Source organism: Heterodontus francisci, chromosome 18, assembly GCF_036365525.1.
Source record: "Heterodontus francisci isolate sHetFra1 chromosome 18, sHetFra1.hap1, whole genome shotgun sequence".
Taxonomy (NCBI): Eukaryota; Metazoa; Chordata; class Chondrichthyes; order Heterodontiformes; family Heterodontidae; genus Heterodontus; species Heterodontus francisci.
In genome coordinates, this window is record NC_090388.1 from 21,389,534 (window position 1) to 21,406,947 (window position 17,414).

The window sequence follows — 17,414 nt, forward strand, 5'->3', positions numbered from 1 at the left end:
ATGCCGTCTAGCGGAAGCGGGGGCTGCCACGGAGCCTCACCACCACCGGGTAGATTGGGCAATGATTGGAGCCCGACGTTGGGAGCTTAGTAAAATCCCTGCCCTTGTTCTTTGTAATTTTGTCCTGCCAACCAATTCTCATGATGGACCTCAGGTGTCTCTGGTGGAAGCATTCCAGAGCTTAGATGTGGTGCCCATAGCAGACCCAGGATTCTGCACCATGCAGCAGGGTGGTAAGGAAAATGGTCTGGTAGAGTTTGATTCAGTCTTCAGCTTAATGCCGTGCTGGTTCCAGACACCATCATGGAGTCGGCCGTAGTCAGAGCTGGCTTTCTGGATGCGTGCACATAGTGAGAGATTAATATGTGGATCAATGAATCTGCCATCAGGATAAAGGAGATGGATTTAACAATGGCAACATATTGGGTTTAGGGGAAGCCTGCACAGGGGTGTTAGCCTCCCAAAATGGTACAAAAATTCTAAATATGAAATGCCTTTAGTTGGTAGAAAAATTAGTTCTTGCAGCTCACAGCATAAATCAGTAACAAGTGGCATCAAAGCAGGTTCACTCAGTATGATTACAGGACGGCTGATGGTGGAGATGGATAAAGTCACTGATACGATCCCGTTAGGGACCGTTAACGTTTAAAAAGAGAAAGTCAAATTCTCACTTATCACTGAAAGAATTATGCCACAAGATTTCACATTTTAAACTAAAACTTTACTGTACAAGAGTTAAACAAAGCAAAACACTACTAACTTAATACTACAACTTGAGACATTTATACTTATAATCCTACAGAGCACTCCCATTTGACTTTTACTTCCACCCCCAAGAATTTCTTTACATGTTACAGGATCTTGGAGTTTTTTTCACTTCTCCCTTTTTGGGACCCATTTTTGACCTTCCCCCCCTCCCTCCAAAACTGAATAAAGTGCAGAGGTCACCTCTTCCCACCATCCCCTACACTAGTAATGTAAATCTGACCCCATACCCCTGCCCCACTCACTGCACTAAAAATCATAAGTTTCCCCCTTCCTCACTATGGTGGCACCTGCTTTCCCTAAATGGGAAAGTGAAGGCACGTGAGAAACGGTTTGATAGGGTAGAAGCTGAGAGATTGTTTCCACTAGTCGGGGAATCTAGAACGCGGGGGCACAGTCTCAGGATAAGGGGCCAATTATTTAGGACTGTGATGAGGAGAAATTAGTACACTCAAGGGTTGTGAATCTTTGGAATTCTCTACCCCTGAGGGTTGTGGATGCTTCATCATTGAACACATTGAAGGCTGGAATAGATAGATCTTTGGTTTCGCAGGGAATCAAGGGATATGGGGAATGGGTAGGAAAGTGGAATTGAAGCCCAAGATCAGCCATGATTGTATTGAATGGTGGAGCAGGCTATATGGGCCATATGGGCTACTTCTGCTCCTATTTCCTGTGTTCTTGTTTTCCTGGGACCAATTCAAAGGGTATCACAGTTGTTAAGAATTCACTTCAATTTCCTTAAATTCTCAGCCATCTTCTGAGGTTTGAGAATTTCTGGGGATTCTCCCTCTAGCTTCGGCTAGGCAAATCCTACAGTTCACCTTCAACACCTCGTGAATCTGGATTTCCCAGCTTGAGCATGGGCCTTTCCAAAAGCCAACTGCTTGTCCCAAAGCCAACTGACTGACTGTCTGCAAGCACACAGATCATAAAACTAACAGACACCCCCTGCATCATCTATCATAATAGAAAGTGACACATGTGGGATGTCCCAGATAGCAATTTAAATTAATTATTTCCAACTCCCAAATCTTCTCTGATTCCTGATACCCACATGAATAACTGATATTGCTAACAATTTCAGAGCAAACCCTTCTAGACTTATTGGTTGCAACTGCCCAACTAAGCGAGGCCACTTGGGGTTTTATGGCTCTCACCTTTCTAACTCTGTCTCTGTACGTACTTATGGAGAGATTTTTGAATTTTAAATCTTCTCTTTGTTCTGGGAAATTATATGAATAATTTAAACCCCTGATGACGGCAGCTGCAGACACACCGGGCTGGATTTTACCAAGCCCTAGACGTCCACCTCAATGGGGTGTGTTTGGGGGAGGGGGGGGTGGTGGTGAGGGCAGAAAATGGTTCCGGCAGTAGTCTGCCATGAAGGCTGGCGCTGGGAGGGCCCGGCTCGATCCTCCCAGTGGCGGTGAGTCTCCATGGCGGCCCCCCCAACCACTGGGCGATGGGACCTGAGTTTAAATATTTAAATTGATAAGATGAATACATTTAAATGCACTACCTTGGATCTTACGAGGTCCGCTGCGATCTACAGAGCAGCAGCCGGCACTCCCACACCTTTAATTCCCCGTCCAGGGAAAGTCGGCGTGACACTGGTGGGGAGGGGGGAGGAATTAATATTTTCTGTGGGTGGGGTGGAAAACAGGGTCAAATAAATGTAATGGGTGTAGGGGATGGTGGGAAGGGGTGAACTCTAAACTTTGTGCAGTCTGGGGGAGGGAGAAGGTCAAATTTAAAAGGTTAGTGTTTTGGGGGGCGGGGAATAGGACAAATAGTTAATGTAGTTGTTATTGGGGGAGGAAGGGACATTAGAAGTTTACTGGATAAATTTTTTGGGGATATTTCTTTAAAAATTTAAATGAGCCAGCAGGACTGGCTGCCCATTAAAAATGGCACCTGCGCCTGCACACAGGCAGCTGACCCCATTGATGGGACGGACAGTCCACTCCTCCACGAGATTGGCGGGGTGAGCCTCTTCAACTATTTAAATGAGCAGCTGTGTGGGAGATCGGCGGCGGACTCTTAAAATCCAGCCCACCATCTCCATCAACAAGTTAAGAGGGGTTCCCATTGTGTAGGGCCTTTACACTTCCCAATATGACCTTACTAAATAAACATGGACCAAACTTTGGTTTATATCCACCCTAGGTTTGTTTGCCAGCTGTTTTCATTTGTCTTGCATTAAAAGAAAATTCAGTCCCCAAATTAAAAGTTACCTCCAGAAAAGTTAATACAAACCATGAACCAGGTGATCGTAACATCCCACTGACACGAACTGTAGGGCCCTGCACTGGAGTTGGGATTACCACAGGAAGCGATCAACCTTTCCTCCCACTCAACTATCAATGACTTCTAAATTCAATGTGTCTGTCCTGTCTGAAATCACCTCCTCACTAGGACCAAACACGTACTGTTGAGTTTGAGTTTGATTATGCAGAACTGTCATTTTTGTTTTAAGTTTTCACCCCAAATATTTCTTTTAATTTCAGCACTATTATTTACTATAAAATGTCACAATTTTCTTTTTACAAAGTGAAAGCCATTCTGCTCTGATGGCCTCTTGGATACAGTACTGAAGGGTAGCTGAACGCTACAGTAAGCCAGCACCTTCAGGAGAGATGGAGAAAGAAACTTTTTAACAAATGCTTTTTCAGCAGGGATATAACTGTGGTGCTGAATGGTGAAATCCAATTAATGCTCTTTATTTTTCCAACTCTATTACTGAGAAATATCAATTGCTTTGTTGAACAGACATAAAACTGAAATATTGTGCTTTTGTTATCAGCTGTATGTGTCCTTGGCAACAAACTTTACTATAATGGGCAGAGGATGACAGAATCAAAAGCATCAGGGGAGTGTTATCTCTTGGAGTGTAAGGTAAGAATGATTTAAATGCGATACAAAGCTACTTCATTCTAAATGCCGGTTTTGGTGTGTAAACGGAAGTACTCACTTTGTTCCTATTTGCAAATTATTACTTTTATTTAGTTTGTTTCCAGGATGTGGGTGACATGGCTACTTTTATTGCTCATCCCTATTTTCCTGAGAAGGTGATGTGGGCCTTTTCCATGCGGTCATTGTACTGACAGTGTTAAGTAGGCAGTTCCAGAATTTTATACCAGTCACAATGAAGGATCAGCTATAAATGTCCAAGTCAGAATGGTGTCAGATTTGGAAGGAGCCTTGATCTTGATGATGTGCTCATGATCTTGCTGCTCTTGTCCTCCTTATTGGTAGAGGTCATTTGAATTAATTCAAAACTGGGACTCTGAATTTTCTCTGGTTTAGGGTTGCCAATTTTGCCAATCCTAATAGACCAGGAATGGGGAAAGGGAATGGAGCTGATGGAGCTTGTGTTTTTGTTGGCCATTTTACCAATCATGAACTGCAGCCAAACAAACAGTCAGACATAATCATCAGTGTAAACGAAGAAAGTGTTCATTGATTTCAATGCTTTTAGTCTCAGTCAGTTAAATAAAGAAATATGATGTGTCCAGGCACACTTGCTAACAGATGCTGATTGTGCAAGTTACATGGTATAATTTCTGCAGATCTTTCGTACTTGTTAAGAATCAGATGTCCTTTAAGTGGTTCTGATGCATTGGATTGTTAATTCTATTTACCAGTTAACTCTATTTTTTAAAATAATTGCCTGACTTCAGCAAGGCTTCTACCCTTCCACAATGATTGTTGGAATTCCTCTTCCCCTTCATAGTACAAAGTCAGGTTGCAAATCGCATTGGAATTTAAACAAAATTGTATCAATTTCAAATGTCTCTTACCCTGCCACTGCCCAGAAAGTTCTACAGGATAAGATTGGAAATTAGATTTTCCCCGATTCTAAAAATTCCTGCTGTCCAACAAGAGATATGCCAGTATTCCAGATAAACTGGGCTGCTCCAACAAAAAAACAAATGGGTGGCAAAAGCTTCTTGTTGGCATTAGATTTTCCACTCGCTATGAATCTGTAGCACATCTTTAAATGGTTCACTTATACAAATATGAAGTATTTATGCCCATGTCTAGAAGTGGGATCTAGCTGCTCGAAGAGGTTTGGCTAAAAGAAAAGCTGGCTGTTTAGAAAGAACTGACTTTGCTATGCTGTGAAAATTTTGTTATGTTACATGATGTTTTCTAAGTTAAAATATACATTTAATAAGCTCCAACACCTCATAAGTGCGTAGTATTGTGCAGCAGCTATGCTAACTTTGAAGTGAATAAAACTTTGGAATTATCCTAGCAACATTTTTGTTTAGTTTGTGATCCTTCTTTCTTCTAAGGCACAACACAAAAACTAGAATGGGGTGAATACAAAAGGCCAATAAACCTCTTCCTGCGATGCAAATTAAGGAAAGAGTCTTTCCCAACTTTTTACGCAACATATCTTTAACCTTCTTTTATTACATTTTGGACCATCCGTACCTGAGTTAGCTATGTCTAGAGATTAATGACCTTTCATTTATACTTTTGTTTAAGGTATTTTTACCTCCATTCTTTTAGAAATGCAGTGTCAAGCCTATTATATATATAAAGCAAGATCCTGTGCTGTTCCTGAGTAGTAGGTGAAGCAGTCTGTGGGGGTGAGGTATATTTTCACCTTGCCCCTCAGAGGGTAAAACTGGCTTTGAAAACCAGCCGTCAAAATAGAAACCATCGCAATTGATAGAAATGAAAATTGGGCATTTTCTATAAGGGCGGCTGATCCACAATGCCAGTATTTAATGCCCAGGCAGCAAGTTGAAATTTACCCCAGGTTTCAATCCAGTCCAAGTTCAAGTGAAAACATCTCTCAGAGCTGGCTGGAAGGGACTTGTGTGAAATAAGCTGATGCAACATTGGCTGACTTCCTCGTGGGAATGAAACAACAGCATGGACAACCTGACACTAATTGGCAGACTTGCTCAGAGAAACCACAAGGGTGGCTGGTGAGGAGTCACTTTGGTCCAATGTTATCAAAATGAAATCGAAACATTTTCAGCTCCTGAGCATGATTTTTTTTCCCCTGCTCACCTTCCAAAGATAAATATAACAGGTGCACAACTGATATTCCATGACTTCTGAATGTAAATGAGAATTATTTATTTATTTTATTTTTTTAAAATGAGAATTAAGGGGAGAAATATTCCAAGTATTTTAGGAGTATAAGCCAAACAGTGATTATGTTTGTATGGCAACATTTATCACAGTCCTTCTAAGGATTAAAGCCTCCAGAGTTTAATGTCTGTTAAAATGTACAATTATAAACAGTAAACATAAAATCCTTGAATGTGCAAAAGTTAAATGATCATTTTTCGTAATAAAAATAATGAAGCAATCTTTTTTCAGTGCAATAACAAATGAGTCTACTTTAAAGAGTAATGATTTTTTAAACAATTAAAGCTCTAAAGTGGCAAATTGGTGACTCTTAAATGCGTTTACTTAACATCTTCTGCATCACTTGACAGGACAAATCGATGCAGCGTGTTCTATTTCCAAGCTGCCCTTCACTGCCTTGCTCACGATCAAACCAAATCTCCCTGACACACAGCTGCTGTAAGGTTTGCAGAGGTAATAGACGCAGGGTTATAGATGTCAAATTCTGACTCAGGATCACTGTACCATGTGTGAAATACAGATTGTCCCATTTTAGGAATTGATTGATCAAACCTTCCCAGTCAAATGTTTCACTTAAACTCAAGGTGCGGCAAATATGAACAACTGCTTTCAATAAAATTAGCATTTATTTTATCTGAGATGACACAGTGTATTATCTGTTGTGTTACTGTATGGTACAATGATTCTGAGGACCAATGATCTCTGTTCTTTGTGCATGACAAAGTATGAATAGAAAGTCATTTATCCATTTGCAAAATCATCATGCTGCAGCATTGTGCTGTGATATGGAGCAGCAGGTCATAGGTCATACCAGTCACTCTCCACTTGGTGAATTCCCTTTCTGACCTGAGTCAGCAAGAGAGATGTGTAGAGTGGGGCCGAGGAAGGAACTATCAAAGACAGAATTGATCTGGCCTTCTCTCACCTACACTGGTTTCACTCAAAAGAACTTCCATGGAAAATTTAATAACTTACAATAAATAAATAGTTCTATGAATGGGCTAAAAAAGCATTGTAGCCAAATTGATCTAAGTATTAATATATACTAGTCCTTACCCCCTGGATGCGACCCAATGTATTTTTATTTGCCATTAGTGATTTTTGGGGGCTGGGAATGGAGGTGGGTGGGCTCAAAAATAGCACCGCCGGCCTGCGTGCAGTTCCCCTGCCCCATCTCACCCCTGGCCCATTTTGCCGGAGGAGGAATGGGGTGGGGAGGGGGGTGGGCAGCAGCAGAGCTACCTGCATGCAAATGTTGGGTAGCCGATTAAGCTAGTTATTAGCTACTTAAGGCCAATTGAAGAAGGCCGACTGGGATTTTCCAGGAGCGGCGGCTGACAGTTTAGCTGCCTGGAGGCGGCATCCCCGCGTCAGATCCGGGGCCATGTTGGCCCTCCAGCTTCAAGAGCTCACCCGTCATCCTTAATTGGATGGCGAGCCTGCCCGGGGAAAGGCACTATTTCCTACACAATGTGGGCTTCTGACCTCTATTTGAGCCTGATGGCAGCATTCAGATATCCACAGGGAAATCCAGCCCCAGGTTTCTCTCCTTGATACATAAATTTAGATCACGGGAACTGATGGATTGAGGTGACACAAGGCAATGGGTTTTTTCATGGTTAACCCACTAAGCAGAATTGTAGATACAAATATCAGATTGAAAGAAGCTGTCTACCATTGAGTGCAGAGTAGGACCTCAGACCTTTTTTATAAATAGCTGTGCAATGTACCAAAGCTGATGAACATTGCATGCCATTTTTTATTAGGTTACAAGTAAGGCTTCCTCACTAAAAATCACTCCAATCATTCTTTCTTACTACAGGCAATGACTTTTGTGCTGAGGGCCCCAACTGCATTGAGAATTCTGAATGTATGAACTTGGAAGCTGGTGCAATTTGCAAATGCAAAACTGGCTTTACTCCGCTCCGTAATGACGAAGCCTACTGTGAAGGTTAGTGTGTGCACATTTAGTATCTCAGTCTCTATTTCATGCCCATGTTCATCTTTACTAGTTATAGGAAAGGAACATAGGAACAAGAAAAGGGTCTTCAGCCCCTCGGGACTGCTCCACCTTCAGTTAGATCATGGCTGATCTGCATCACAACTCCAGTTACTTGCCTTTGTTCTATATCCCTTGCCCTTACCTCACAAAACTCTATCGATCTCCATCTTAGAAGTTCAAATTGACCCAAAATCTAGTCATTTGGGAGAAAAGAGTTACAAATTTCTCCTATCCAAATGCCTGAAAAGGCATTTATGTTACAGTACAGTGAGCATCATGTGATTTATGTACCATGTATAACATTTATACACAGATATATTTTAAATTATCACTTATGATAGATCTTTTCATGTTAAACAGATTAGGATAAATGTGAAACATACCACCGGAAGATAGAACTGGTGCTACCGATCAGCTTCCCATGAAGGACCAAGGGATTGATTAAGAAGGGGAAAATAGAGTATGAGAGTAAGCTTGCAAAGAACATAAAAACTGACTGTGAAAGCTTCTATAGATATGTGAAGAGAAAAAGATTAGTGAAGACAAATGTAGGTCCCTTACAGTCAGAAACGGGGGAATTTATAACGGGGAACAAAGAAATGGCTGACCAATTAAATACATACTTTGGTTCTGTCTTCACAAAGGAGGACACAAATTACCTCCCAGAAATATTGGGGAACATAGGGTCTAGTGAGAAGGAGGAACTGTATGAAATCAGTATTAGTAGGGAAGTGGTGTTAGGGAAATTGATGGGATTGAAGGCTGATAAATCCCCAGGCCTGATAATCTACATCCCAGAGTACTTAAAGAAGTGGCCCTAGAAATAGTAGATGCATTGTTGGTCATTTTTCAAGATTCTATAGATTGGAGGGTGGCTAATGTAACCCCACTATTTAAAAAAGGAGGTAGAGAGAAAACAGGGAATTATAGACCAGTTAACCTGGAAAATGCTAGAGTCCGTTATAAAAGGTGTAATAGCAGGGCACTTGGAAAACAGTGACAGGATCGGACAAAGTCAACATGGATTTACGAAAGAGAAACCATGCTTGACAAATCTACTGGAATTTTTTGAGGATGTAAATAGTAGAATAGATAAGGGAGAACCAGTGGATGTGGTATATTTGGACTTTCAGAAGGCTTTCGATAAGGTTCCACATAAGAGATCATAATGAGAGGATTCGAGTACAGGAGCAAGGATGTCTTGCTGAATTATATAAGGCCTTGATGAGACCACACCTTGAGTATTGTGTGCAGTTTTGGTCTCCTTAACTGAGGAAGGATGTTCTTGCTATGGAGGGAGTGCAGCGAAGGTTTACCAGACTGATTCCAGGGATGACGTATAAAGAGAGATTGGGTCGATTAGGCTTGTATTCGCTACAGTTTAGAAGAATGAGAGGGAATCTCATAGAAACCTACAAAATTCTAACAGGACTGGACAGACTAGATGCAGGAAGGATGTTCCCGATGGCGGGGGAATCCAGGACCAGGGGTCACAGTCAAAGGATAAGGGGTAAGCCATTTAGGACTGAGATGAGGAGAGATTTCTTCACCCAGAGAGTGGTGAACCTGTGGAATCCTCTACCACAGAAAGCAGTTGAGGCCAAATTATTAAATATATTCAAGAAAGAGTTAGATCTAGTTTTTAGTGCGAAAGGGATCAAGGGACACGGGGAGAAAGCGGGAACAGGGTACTGAATTTGGTTGATCAGCCGTGATCGTATTGAATAGCCTACTTCTGCTCCTATTTTTCTATGTTTCTTTCTATGAGGGAATAGGCCTGATTTACATTTCCATTCAACTCAATGCAAAGGGAAATCAGGCAGCTTCAATAAGAGGCGGATAATCCGCAAAGTCAATTTTACGTCTGAGTGGGAAGTTGAACATCTACCTCATTATAACTTTTTCAGTAGAGTGATACTACAGTATTAATTTGTTGGGGCTCTGATTTCACAATAAAGTATATACCAATGTGATGGACAAGTGTAAAACAATAATTGGAGGAGATTTCTTGGAAGTCTGGATGATCGGATTTATGTTTCCACAGGTGAGTCAACTGTGTAACTCAAAATGGACAAATTGCAAGTGAGTTACTGACACCTCATGTTGATAATCAATCAATGTTACACAACAACCACCACACGTTCTGCTTGCAATATTTGCCACATTGATTTTTTTTAAAATATTGGGTTTTTGAGACTGGCAGGCTCAAAAGTAATTTAGTGATGTTCTGCTTCACTGTGGAGATGTGAATTTCATTTCCATAGTTCAGGGAGTACATAAATAAAGGTAGTGTGCATTACTGTATTGGTATATTGTGCTATGGAGCAGCAGGATGCATTTTCAAGGCTCACATTCACCCAAAGCACTGGCAGTTTGTTCTTCCCCAAGTCACTGGGGAAGTTTCTGAAGGGAGGTGAGGCATCATCCAGGAGGAGGAAGAAAGAAGAATGAGGCTGAATTAACTGGGGCAGTTTGGCCCCTGTTTGAAATATGCAGTAATTCCTGTGCTTGCAAACCAACATTGGCTCCTGGTCCAACCTTGCCTAGATTTTAAAATTCTCATCATTAATCCCTCCATGGCCTCGTTCCTGTGTAACCTTTCCAGCTCTACAACCCTCCAACAACACTGGGCTGAATTTTGTTCAGCTCCTGGTGTCTGGTTCCATGGCGGAGGGGCCAGAAGATCGGAGCAGCAATGGCCCGCCATGGAGCCCGGCACCAGGATTGCTGGGCCTGATCTCCCCGGCGGCGGGGAGGCTCCAAGGCGGGCCCTCCGCCACTCTGTGATGCGACCCGACTTTAAATATTTAAATGAGGTGTTTGTATGAATTAAAACCTAACCCGCAGTGATCTTACCTGCAGTTCCGGATCTTCAGCACGACGGGTAGCACTCACGTGCCTTCACTTTCCTGTCCAGGGAAAGCTGGTGCCACCGAGTTGCGGAAGGGGGGGAATCTCATCATTTGAAGTGGGGTGGGTGAGGGTGAACTCTGCAATTTTACTGTAGTTGGGGGAGAAAGGGGTGAAGTTTGCAATTTTAGTGTAGTTGGGGGGGGGGTATGGGGCAAACATTTATCTTCAGTGTAGTTGGTGGGAGGGGGGAGCTCTGCATTCTCGACTCAGGGCTGGCACCCTTTAAAAATGGCCCCAGCGCCTGCGCAGAGACAGTTAATGCTGTTCACAGCGTCACCAAGGCTGCCCTGCATATTCTAATGAGCCGCTGCGCTCAAGATTGCGATGGCTAGTGTCGCTTGACATTTTTTATGCCCACTGCCAAAAAGCAGCAGGAAAACAAAATCAAGCCCACTGTATTCCTAAAACTCTGGCCTCTTGTGCATCTTCCACTTCCTTTGACCTAACATTGGCAGCTATGCCTTCAACCATCTAAGCCCTAAGCTCTGACATTCCATCCCTAGAACTCTCCACCTCTCTCTCCTCCTTTAAAACACTCATTATGATACCTCTCTTTGATTAAGCATTTGATCATCTATCCTAATATCTATTTTTTAGCTCAGTGTCAATTACTGACTGATTACAGTCTTGTAAAGCAACTTGGGAATTTTTACTACGATAAAGGCAATATATATAAATGCAAATTGTCGTTGCAGTAGGACTCAGAGAAAAAGTAATGGGGCTACATTTCAGTCTTTGCAAAGAATCACAGCATTATAGAATGGTTGCAGCACAGAAGGAGGCCATTCGGCCCATTGTGTCCATGACGGCTCTCTGCAACAGCCACCTGGCAAGTCCCGTTCCCCGCCCTTTCTCCGCAGCCCTGCAAATTTTTTCTCTTCAGATAATTCTCCAATTCTCTTTTGAAAGCCACAATTGAATCTGCCTCCACCACACTCTCAGGCAGTGCATTCCAGATCCTAACTACTCGCCGTGTAAAAAAGTTTTCCGTCATGTTGCCTTTGGCTCTTCTGTCATTCACCACATATTGTTGTCCTCTGTTCTCAACCCTTCCGCCAATGGGAACAGTTTCCCCCTACCTACTCTGTCCTCATGGCTTTGAACACCTCTATCAAATCTCCTCTCAACATTCTCTTCTGTAAGGAGAACAGCCTCAGCTTCTCCAATCTATCCATATAACTGAAGACCCTCATCCCTAGAATTATTCTCGTAAACCTTTTCTGCACTCTCTCCAGTGCCTTCACATCCTTCCCAAAGTATGGTGCCCAGAATTGGATAATTGGGTACCATCATTTCCTTGCTTTTGAACTCTATGTTTCTATTTATAAAGTCCAGAATCCCGTATGCCTTAATAACTGCTTTCTCGACCTTCCCTGTCACCTTCAATGATTTGTGCACATATGCCCACAGTGCCCCCCCCTCCCCCCACCCTGGTCCCTCTGCTCCTGCACTGCCTTTAGAATAGTATATTTTATTTTATATTGCCTCTCCTTGTTCTTCTTACCAACATGTAATACTTCAAAGCTTTGTGCACAATGCATAATTAGCTCGGTGCCAGATTCAATGGTTCTACAATTTTCCATCCATAAGAACATAAGAAATAGGAGCAGGAGTTGGCCATGTGGCCTCTCAAGCCTGCTCCACTATTCAATAAGATCATGGTTGAACTTATACATCAACCCCACTTTCCTGCTCAAATACCATTTCCCTTGATTCCCTTAATTCCCAAAGATTTATCTACCTCATTCTTGAATATATTCATCAACTGAACATCCACAGCCCTCTGGAGTAGAGAATTCCAAAGATTCACGACATGTTGAGTGAAGAAATTTCTCCTAATCTCAGTCCTAAATGGCCAATCCCTCATCCTGACACTATGCTCCTTAGTTTTTTTTTATTTGTTTGTGGGATGTGGGCATCACTGACTTGGCCAGCATTTATTGCCCATCCTGAATTGCCCTTGAACTGAGTGGTTTGCTAGGCCATTTAAGAGTCAACCACATGTAGGCCATGCCCTAAAGGGCATTAGTGAACCAGATGGGTTTTTACAACAATTGACAATGGTTTCATAGTCACCATCAGACTAGTTTTTAATTCAGGATTTATTAATTGAATTTAAATTTCGTGATGGGATTCGATCCCATGCCCCCAGAGCATTAGCCTGGGCTCTGAATTACTAGTCCAATGACAATACCACTACGCCACCGCCTCCCCAGTTCTAGACTCTTTAGTCAGGGGAAACAGCCTTTCAGCATCCACCCTGTCAAGCCCTCAAGAAATGTGCATATTTGAATGAGAACACCTCTCATTCTTTTAAACTACAGAGAGTCTAGGCACATTCTACTCAATCTGTCCTCCTAGCAGAGCTCTCTCATCCCAGGAATCAATCTAGTGAACCTTCGTTAAACCCCCTCTAAGGCAAGTATATCCTTCCTTAGGTAAGGAGACCAAATTGTATACAGTGCTCCAGGTGTGGTCTAACCAAAGCACTATATAATTGTAGCAAAACTTCCTTACACTTATACTGCAGCTCCCTTTCAATAAAGACTAACACAACATTTGCTTTCCTAATTACTTGTAGTACATCCATTAAAGATGTTGGTCAAAAGATTGTGGGCCAATGAAGTTGCCATGTGCCACAAGGGCTGAAGTTGAAAACTATCGCTAAAATGTCCACCCATCTTGATGGGAGTGGGGGGGTGGGCGGGGAGAGAGATGTTGGGGTGGTGGGTTGCAGGTGACCCTGATAATGTAGAAAAATAAAAGTTGTGCAAATAAAAATGCAAAAAAAATTAAGCATTTCTTACAAGCTGCAGCAAGATAGAGCAGTTATTTCAAGAACACAGAAGAACCAAGATTCAGAAACGTTTCAGATGCAAGTGGGTTGTGAAAGTCAATTAAATGAGTGAAGAATACCTGGAATTCACCGTCATGAATAAGACATCTTATTAATTGTGTGGAGGCGTAATTCCTGAGGGAATTTAAGACTGTTCTTTAAATTTCATGTTGAACTCCACGCACAGCTGACTAATAATTATTAGCTCACACTTGGGAAAGAATATTGGATTTACACAGAAGTGAAGTAATCCTGTGAGGCATTAAATGACTGGCAGAGTCAGAATAAAAGCCAGTATAAAGGTCGTTTTGAAAGGTATGGTAATCTACTTTTCACGGTAACCAAAAAATACATTAGGTTTAACTATACTTGGTAAGCAGCAGAAAGCTGCAGTGGAATGTGAGGCCTGCTAGTATACAACTATTCCTGTCCTCTTCGGTAAAAACAGTTTTTAACATTAACATTAGAGATCTTTGGATGGTTTAGTCTTAATGTATTCAACTGAGACAAAATACATCTCTGGGGAAAAGAACTCTACCTCTTTGGTAAAGAACAACGCTGTGTATGTGGCCTGCAAGAGAGAAAAAAATTCTACAGATTGCGACTGACCTGAAAATAAACAGTAGTGCAGAGCAAGAATGGCACCAGTCACTTTTTATCAAGTGAGATTTATCCTATCAATCGGTATGCACATGCCTGAGCTTATCATTAGTAATCAGTACCCAACATTGATTATAGCATCCTCCCATATTGTACTGCATATGCAAAGCAGGAATATGAACACAATCGATGTACAGCTTGGTACAGCTCTTTAGAAAACTAAAAAAATAGGCACTTATATTGACAACAATTCAAATTGGGTAAACATTTAGGAGCTTTTTGTTGTAAACTCCAATCAATTTTGATTGTTTAAATTCATTTTATTCATAGCTAAGCTTGTTCGTCAGTTCTAGAGATGTACATTTGATTAATTAGGGTAATGTGGTAAGGGCTGCAGCATTGAAACAACACTTCAATCAAGCTAGTGAGTGTGAGTGAGGGGAGCAAAGAAATTAAGATGGTCGATGTCACGCCAACAGTTCCCCGTGAAAAGATCAAGAGTGGAGAAGAGGTCAGAGGGAGGGGTCCAGGTGGAGGGAGAATACTGGAGATGGATGAATGGGTCTGCTCGTCGGTGGAGGAGGACTCCTGGCCTAAGAAGTCCGGAGGCGAAGGCAACAGAAGAAGAACTTAATGTCATGCCAAGCATGAAATTCATTATATGAAATTCATTAAGGTGGGGGTGTAAGGGGATTAAACTGAGTCCTTTGCTGAGTACAGATCATTGACATCAGAGAGGGGAAGGTCAGAGGGTATAGTGAATACACAGCAAGGGGTGAAATCAGAAGAAGGGTCAGAGGGAAATGAAGGGAAAGAAGGATCTGGAGGAGCATTGGTACCTATGAATTGCTGGAGCTTGTGTTCCTTAACACCTGAAAGGAAGAGAAAAAGTTTTTTGTTAATGTGTCGAATAAGATGAAGGATGAAAAGAAACTGTGGGGCAGGGCAACTTTGAGATAAGGTGTATTGGTGCTGCTGGAGCGAGAGAGGTTGAGTGTGTACATGTGGTGGCGCATGGCACTTAGTGTGGATTTCACAGAACTGAAACGTTAACTCTGTTTCTCTCTCCACAGATGCTGCCAGACCTGCTGTGTGTTTCCAGCACTTTCTGTTTTTATTTCAGATTTCCAGCATCTGCAGTATTTTGCTTTTATTTACGTCAATCAAGCTATAGTACAGTCATGAATTCAAGCCCATGATTCTGTACGTGGTGAGATTCTGATCTGGATCCTGCAAAGAAAATGCACTGAATGAAGTTTAGTTGCTTCCACTGCAGGCAGCTTGGCAAACATCAGGGGCCGAATCTCACATCTGGCTCACAAAAACAAAATACCGCAAATGTTGGAAATCTGAAATAAAAACAGAAAATGCTGGAAATACTCAGCAGGTGAGATGAGAGTGACGGCCCTTGACATCAAGGCAGCATTTGACAGAGTGTGGCATCAAGGTGCCCTAGCAAAATTTAAGTTAATGGGAATCAGGGGGAAAACTCTCCACTGGAATCCAAATATCTCAGTCCCAGGACATCGCTGCAGGAGTTCCTCAGAGTAGTGTTCTAGGCCCAATCATCTTCAGCTGCTTCATCAATGACCATCCCTCCATCAAATGGTCAGAAGTGGGGATGTTCGCTGATGACTGCACAGTATTCAGTACCATTCACAACTCCTCAGATACTGAAGCAATCTGTGCCTGCATGCAGCAAGACCTAGACAACATTCAGGCTTGGGCTGATAAAGTGGCAAATAACATTCGCGCCACACAAGTCCAATCTCCAATGAGAGAGAATCTAACCTTGACATTTAATGATGTTACCATCACAAGGTCCCCTGGGGCATAGCTCATTCTGCATCATTGCACACAGATCAGTGATGGCATCCCTGGAGTCTTCGTTGGCACTGCCTCTTGGACATCTGCAGGTAATTGAGCATCGACCTGTACCCTCTCTCTGGAGGGTTGCTCCCTTCTGCGTGGGGAAACTCCCCCTCTCTCTCCTTCTGCCACATCCTCCTGTTGGCATATAGACTGTTGCGGTGCCGCTGAAGGTGCCTGGCCCCCTCTCTCACTCAGGTGCATTTCGTCTTCGGGGTCCCCGAAGCCTGGGGGAAAGATACTCATGATGAGGCCTGTCTGTGAAAGGCAGTCTTCCCCTGCCAGTGTCCCTCTCTTGATGCCCCCACTTGTGACCCATGCCCAGGTGTCACTTGCCCTTTGCCCTCTTGAATTGGCCCCTCCTGCAGCGCAGCCAACCTTCCCCTCACTCCTGACACACTAAGCTCAGCCCTCCCTCCATGGCTCTGCCAGGCCCTCGATGTTGGCTCTTCTGATAGCCTCCCCTTCCAGCCATCCATGATCTGTTGCCTCCATGTTGCTTCCTTGAGGCAGGCGAGACTCTGAAGCCCCATGAGACTGTGTGCCATTTATAAAATTGCATCTGCTGCATTAAATTGCTTTCAGTTGGCCATTTAATTATCCCAATTACCCGCCTGCCATGATTGCTGCTATCGATAAAATCAGGACGGGACATCACGAGCTTGGACTCCTGTCTGACGTGTCCCGTCCTGATTTTATGTCTTCCCATGCCTACATACCCATGCATGTCGTTCCCTTAAAATTCAGCCCGAAGTTTAAGTAAGGTAAACTTTGATGGGATGAGAAATGTATTAACTGCAGCAAACTGGGCTGAACTATATTGGCCGGAATTTTACGGTGGGCCGGGGGGGGGGCCCCATCCACCAGCTGAAAAGTTGGTGGCGAATCTGCCTCCACCAGGCCTGGGGATCCAGACTGCATTTTACAATCCCCAGGTCCTTAATTGGTCTTGGGTGGGACATCAATCTCATTGAGACAGGGGGCTGAATTTTACCATCCCCTCGACATCGGGAGTTGTGGCGAGGGGGCCCGGAAAATACCTGTGGGAAAGGCTTGCCACAGGCCTCGATGCCGAGAAGGCCTTGCCCGATATTACTGGTCGTGGCGAGGCCTCATGGTGGCCCTTCACTGCTTGGCGACAGGAACATAATTAAAATATGCTAATCTATTTAAATTAATTAATAAATACTTTCCTTCTTGCGCCGGCCGTCCTACTGTGACATTCTGGCTGCTTTCCGGTACTCCTGCACCTTCAGATCTCCATCCGGCGCCTGCATAATAGTGTCAGATTCCATGTCATCGGGGAGGGGGGGG

At 43.0% G+C, this 17,414-nt stretch overlaps 1 protein-coding gene across 1 annotated transcript in view; it reads left to right on the forward strand.

Moving 5' to 3' along the window:
- Positions 1-17,414, forward strand: part of LOC137379809 (protein kinase C-binding protein NELL2-like) — a 282,199-nt gene that overhangs the window by 97,127 nt on the left and 167,658 nt on the right. The window contains exons 10-12 of the mRNA XM_068051187.1: positions 3,572-3,663; positions 6,231-6,333; positions 7,703-7,831. Of these exons, the coding sequence (XP_067907288.1) occupies positions 3,572-3,663; positions 6,231-6,333; positions 7,703-7,831 (324 nt within the window). The remainder of the gene's footprint in view (positions 1-3,571; positions 3,664-6,230; positions 6,334-7,702; positions 7,832-17,414) is intronic.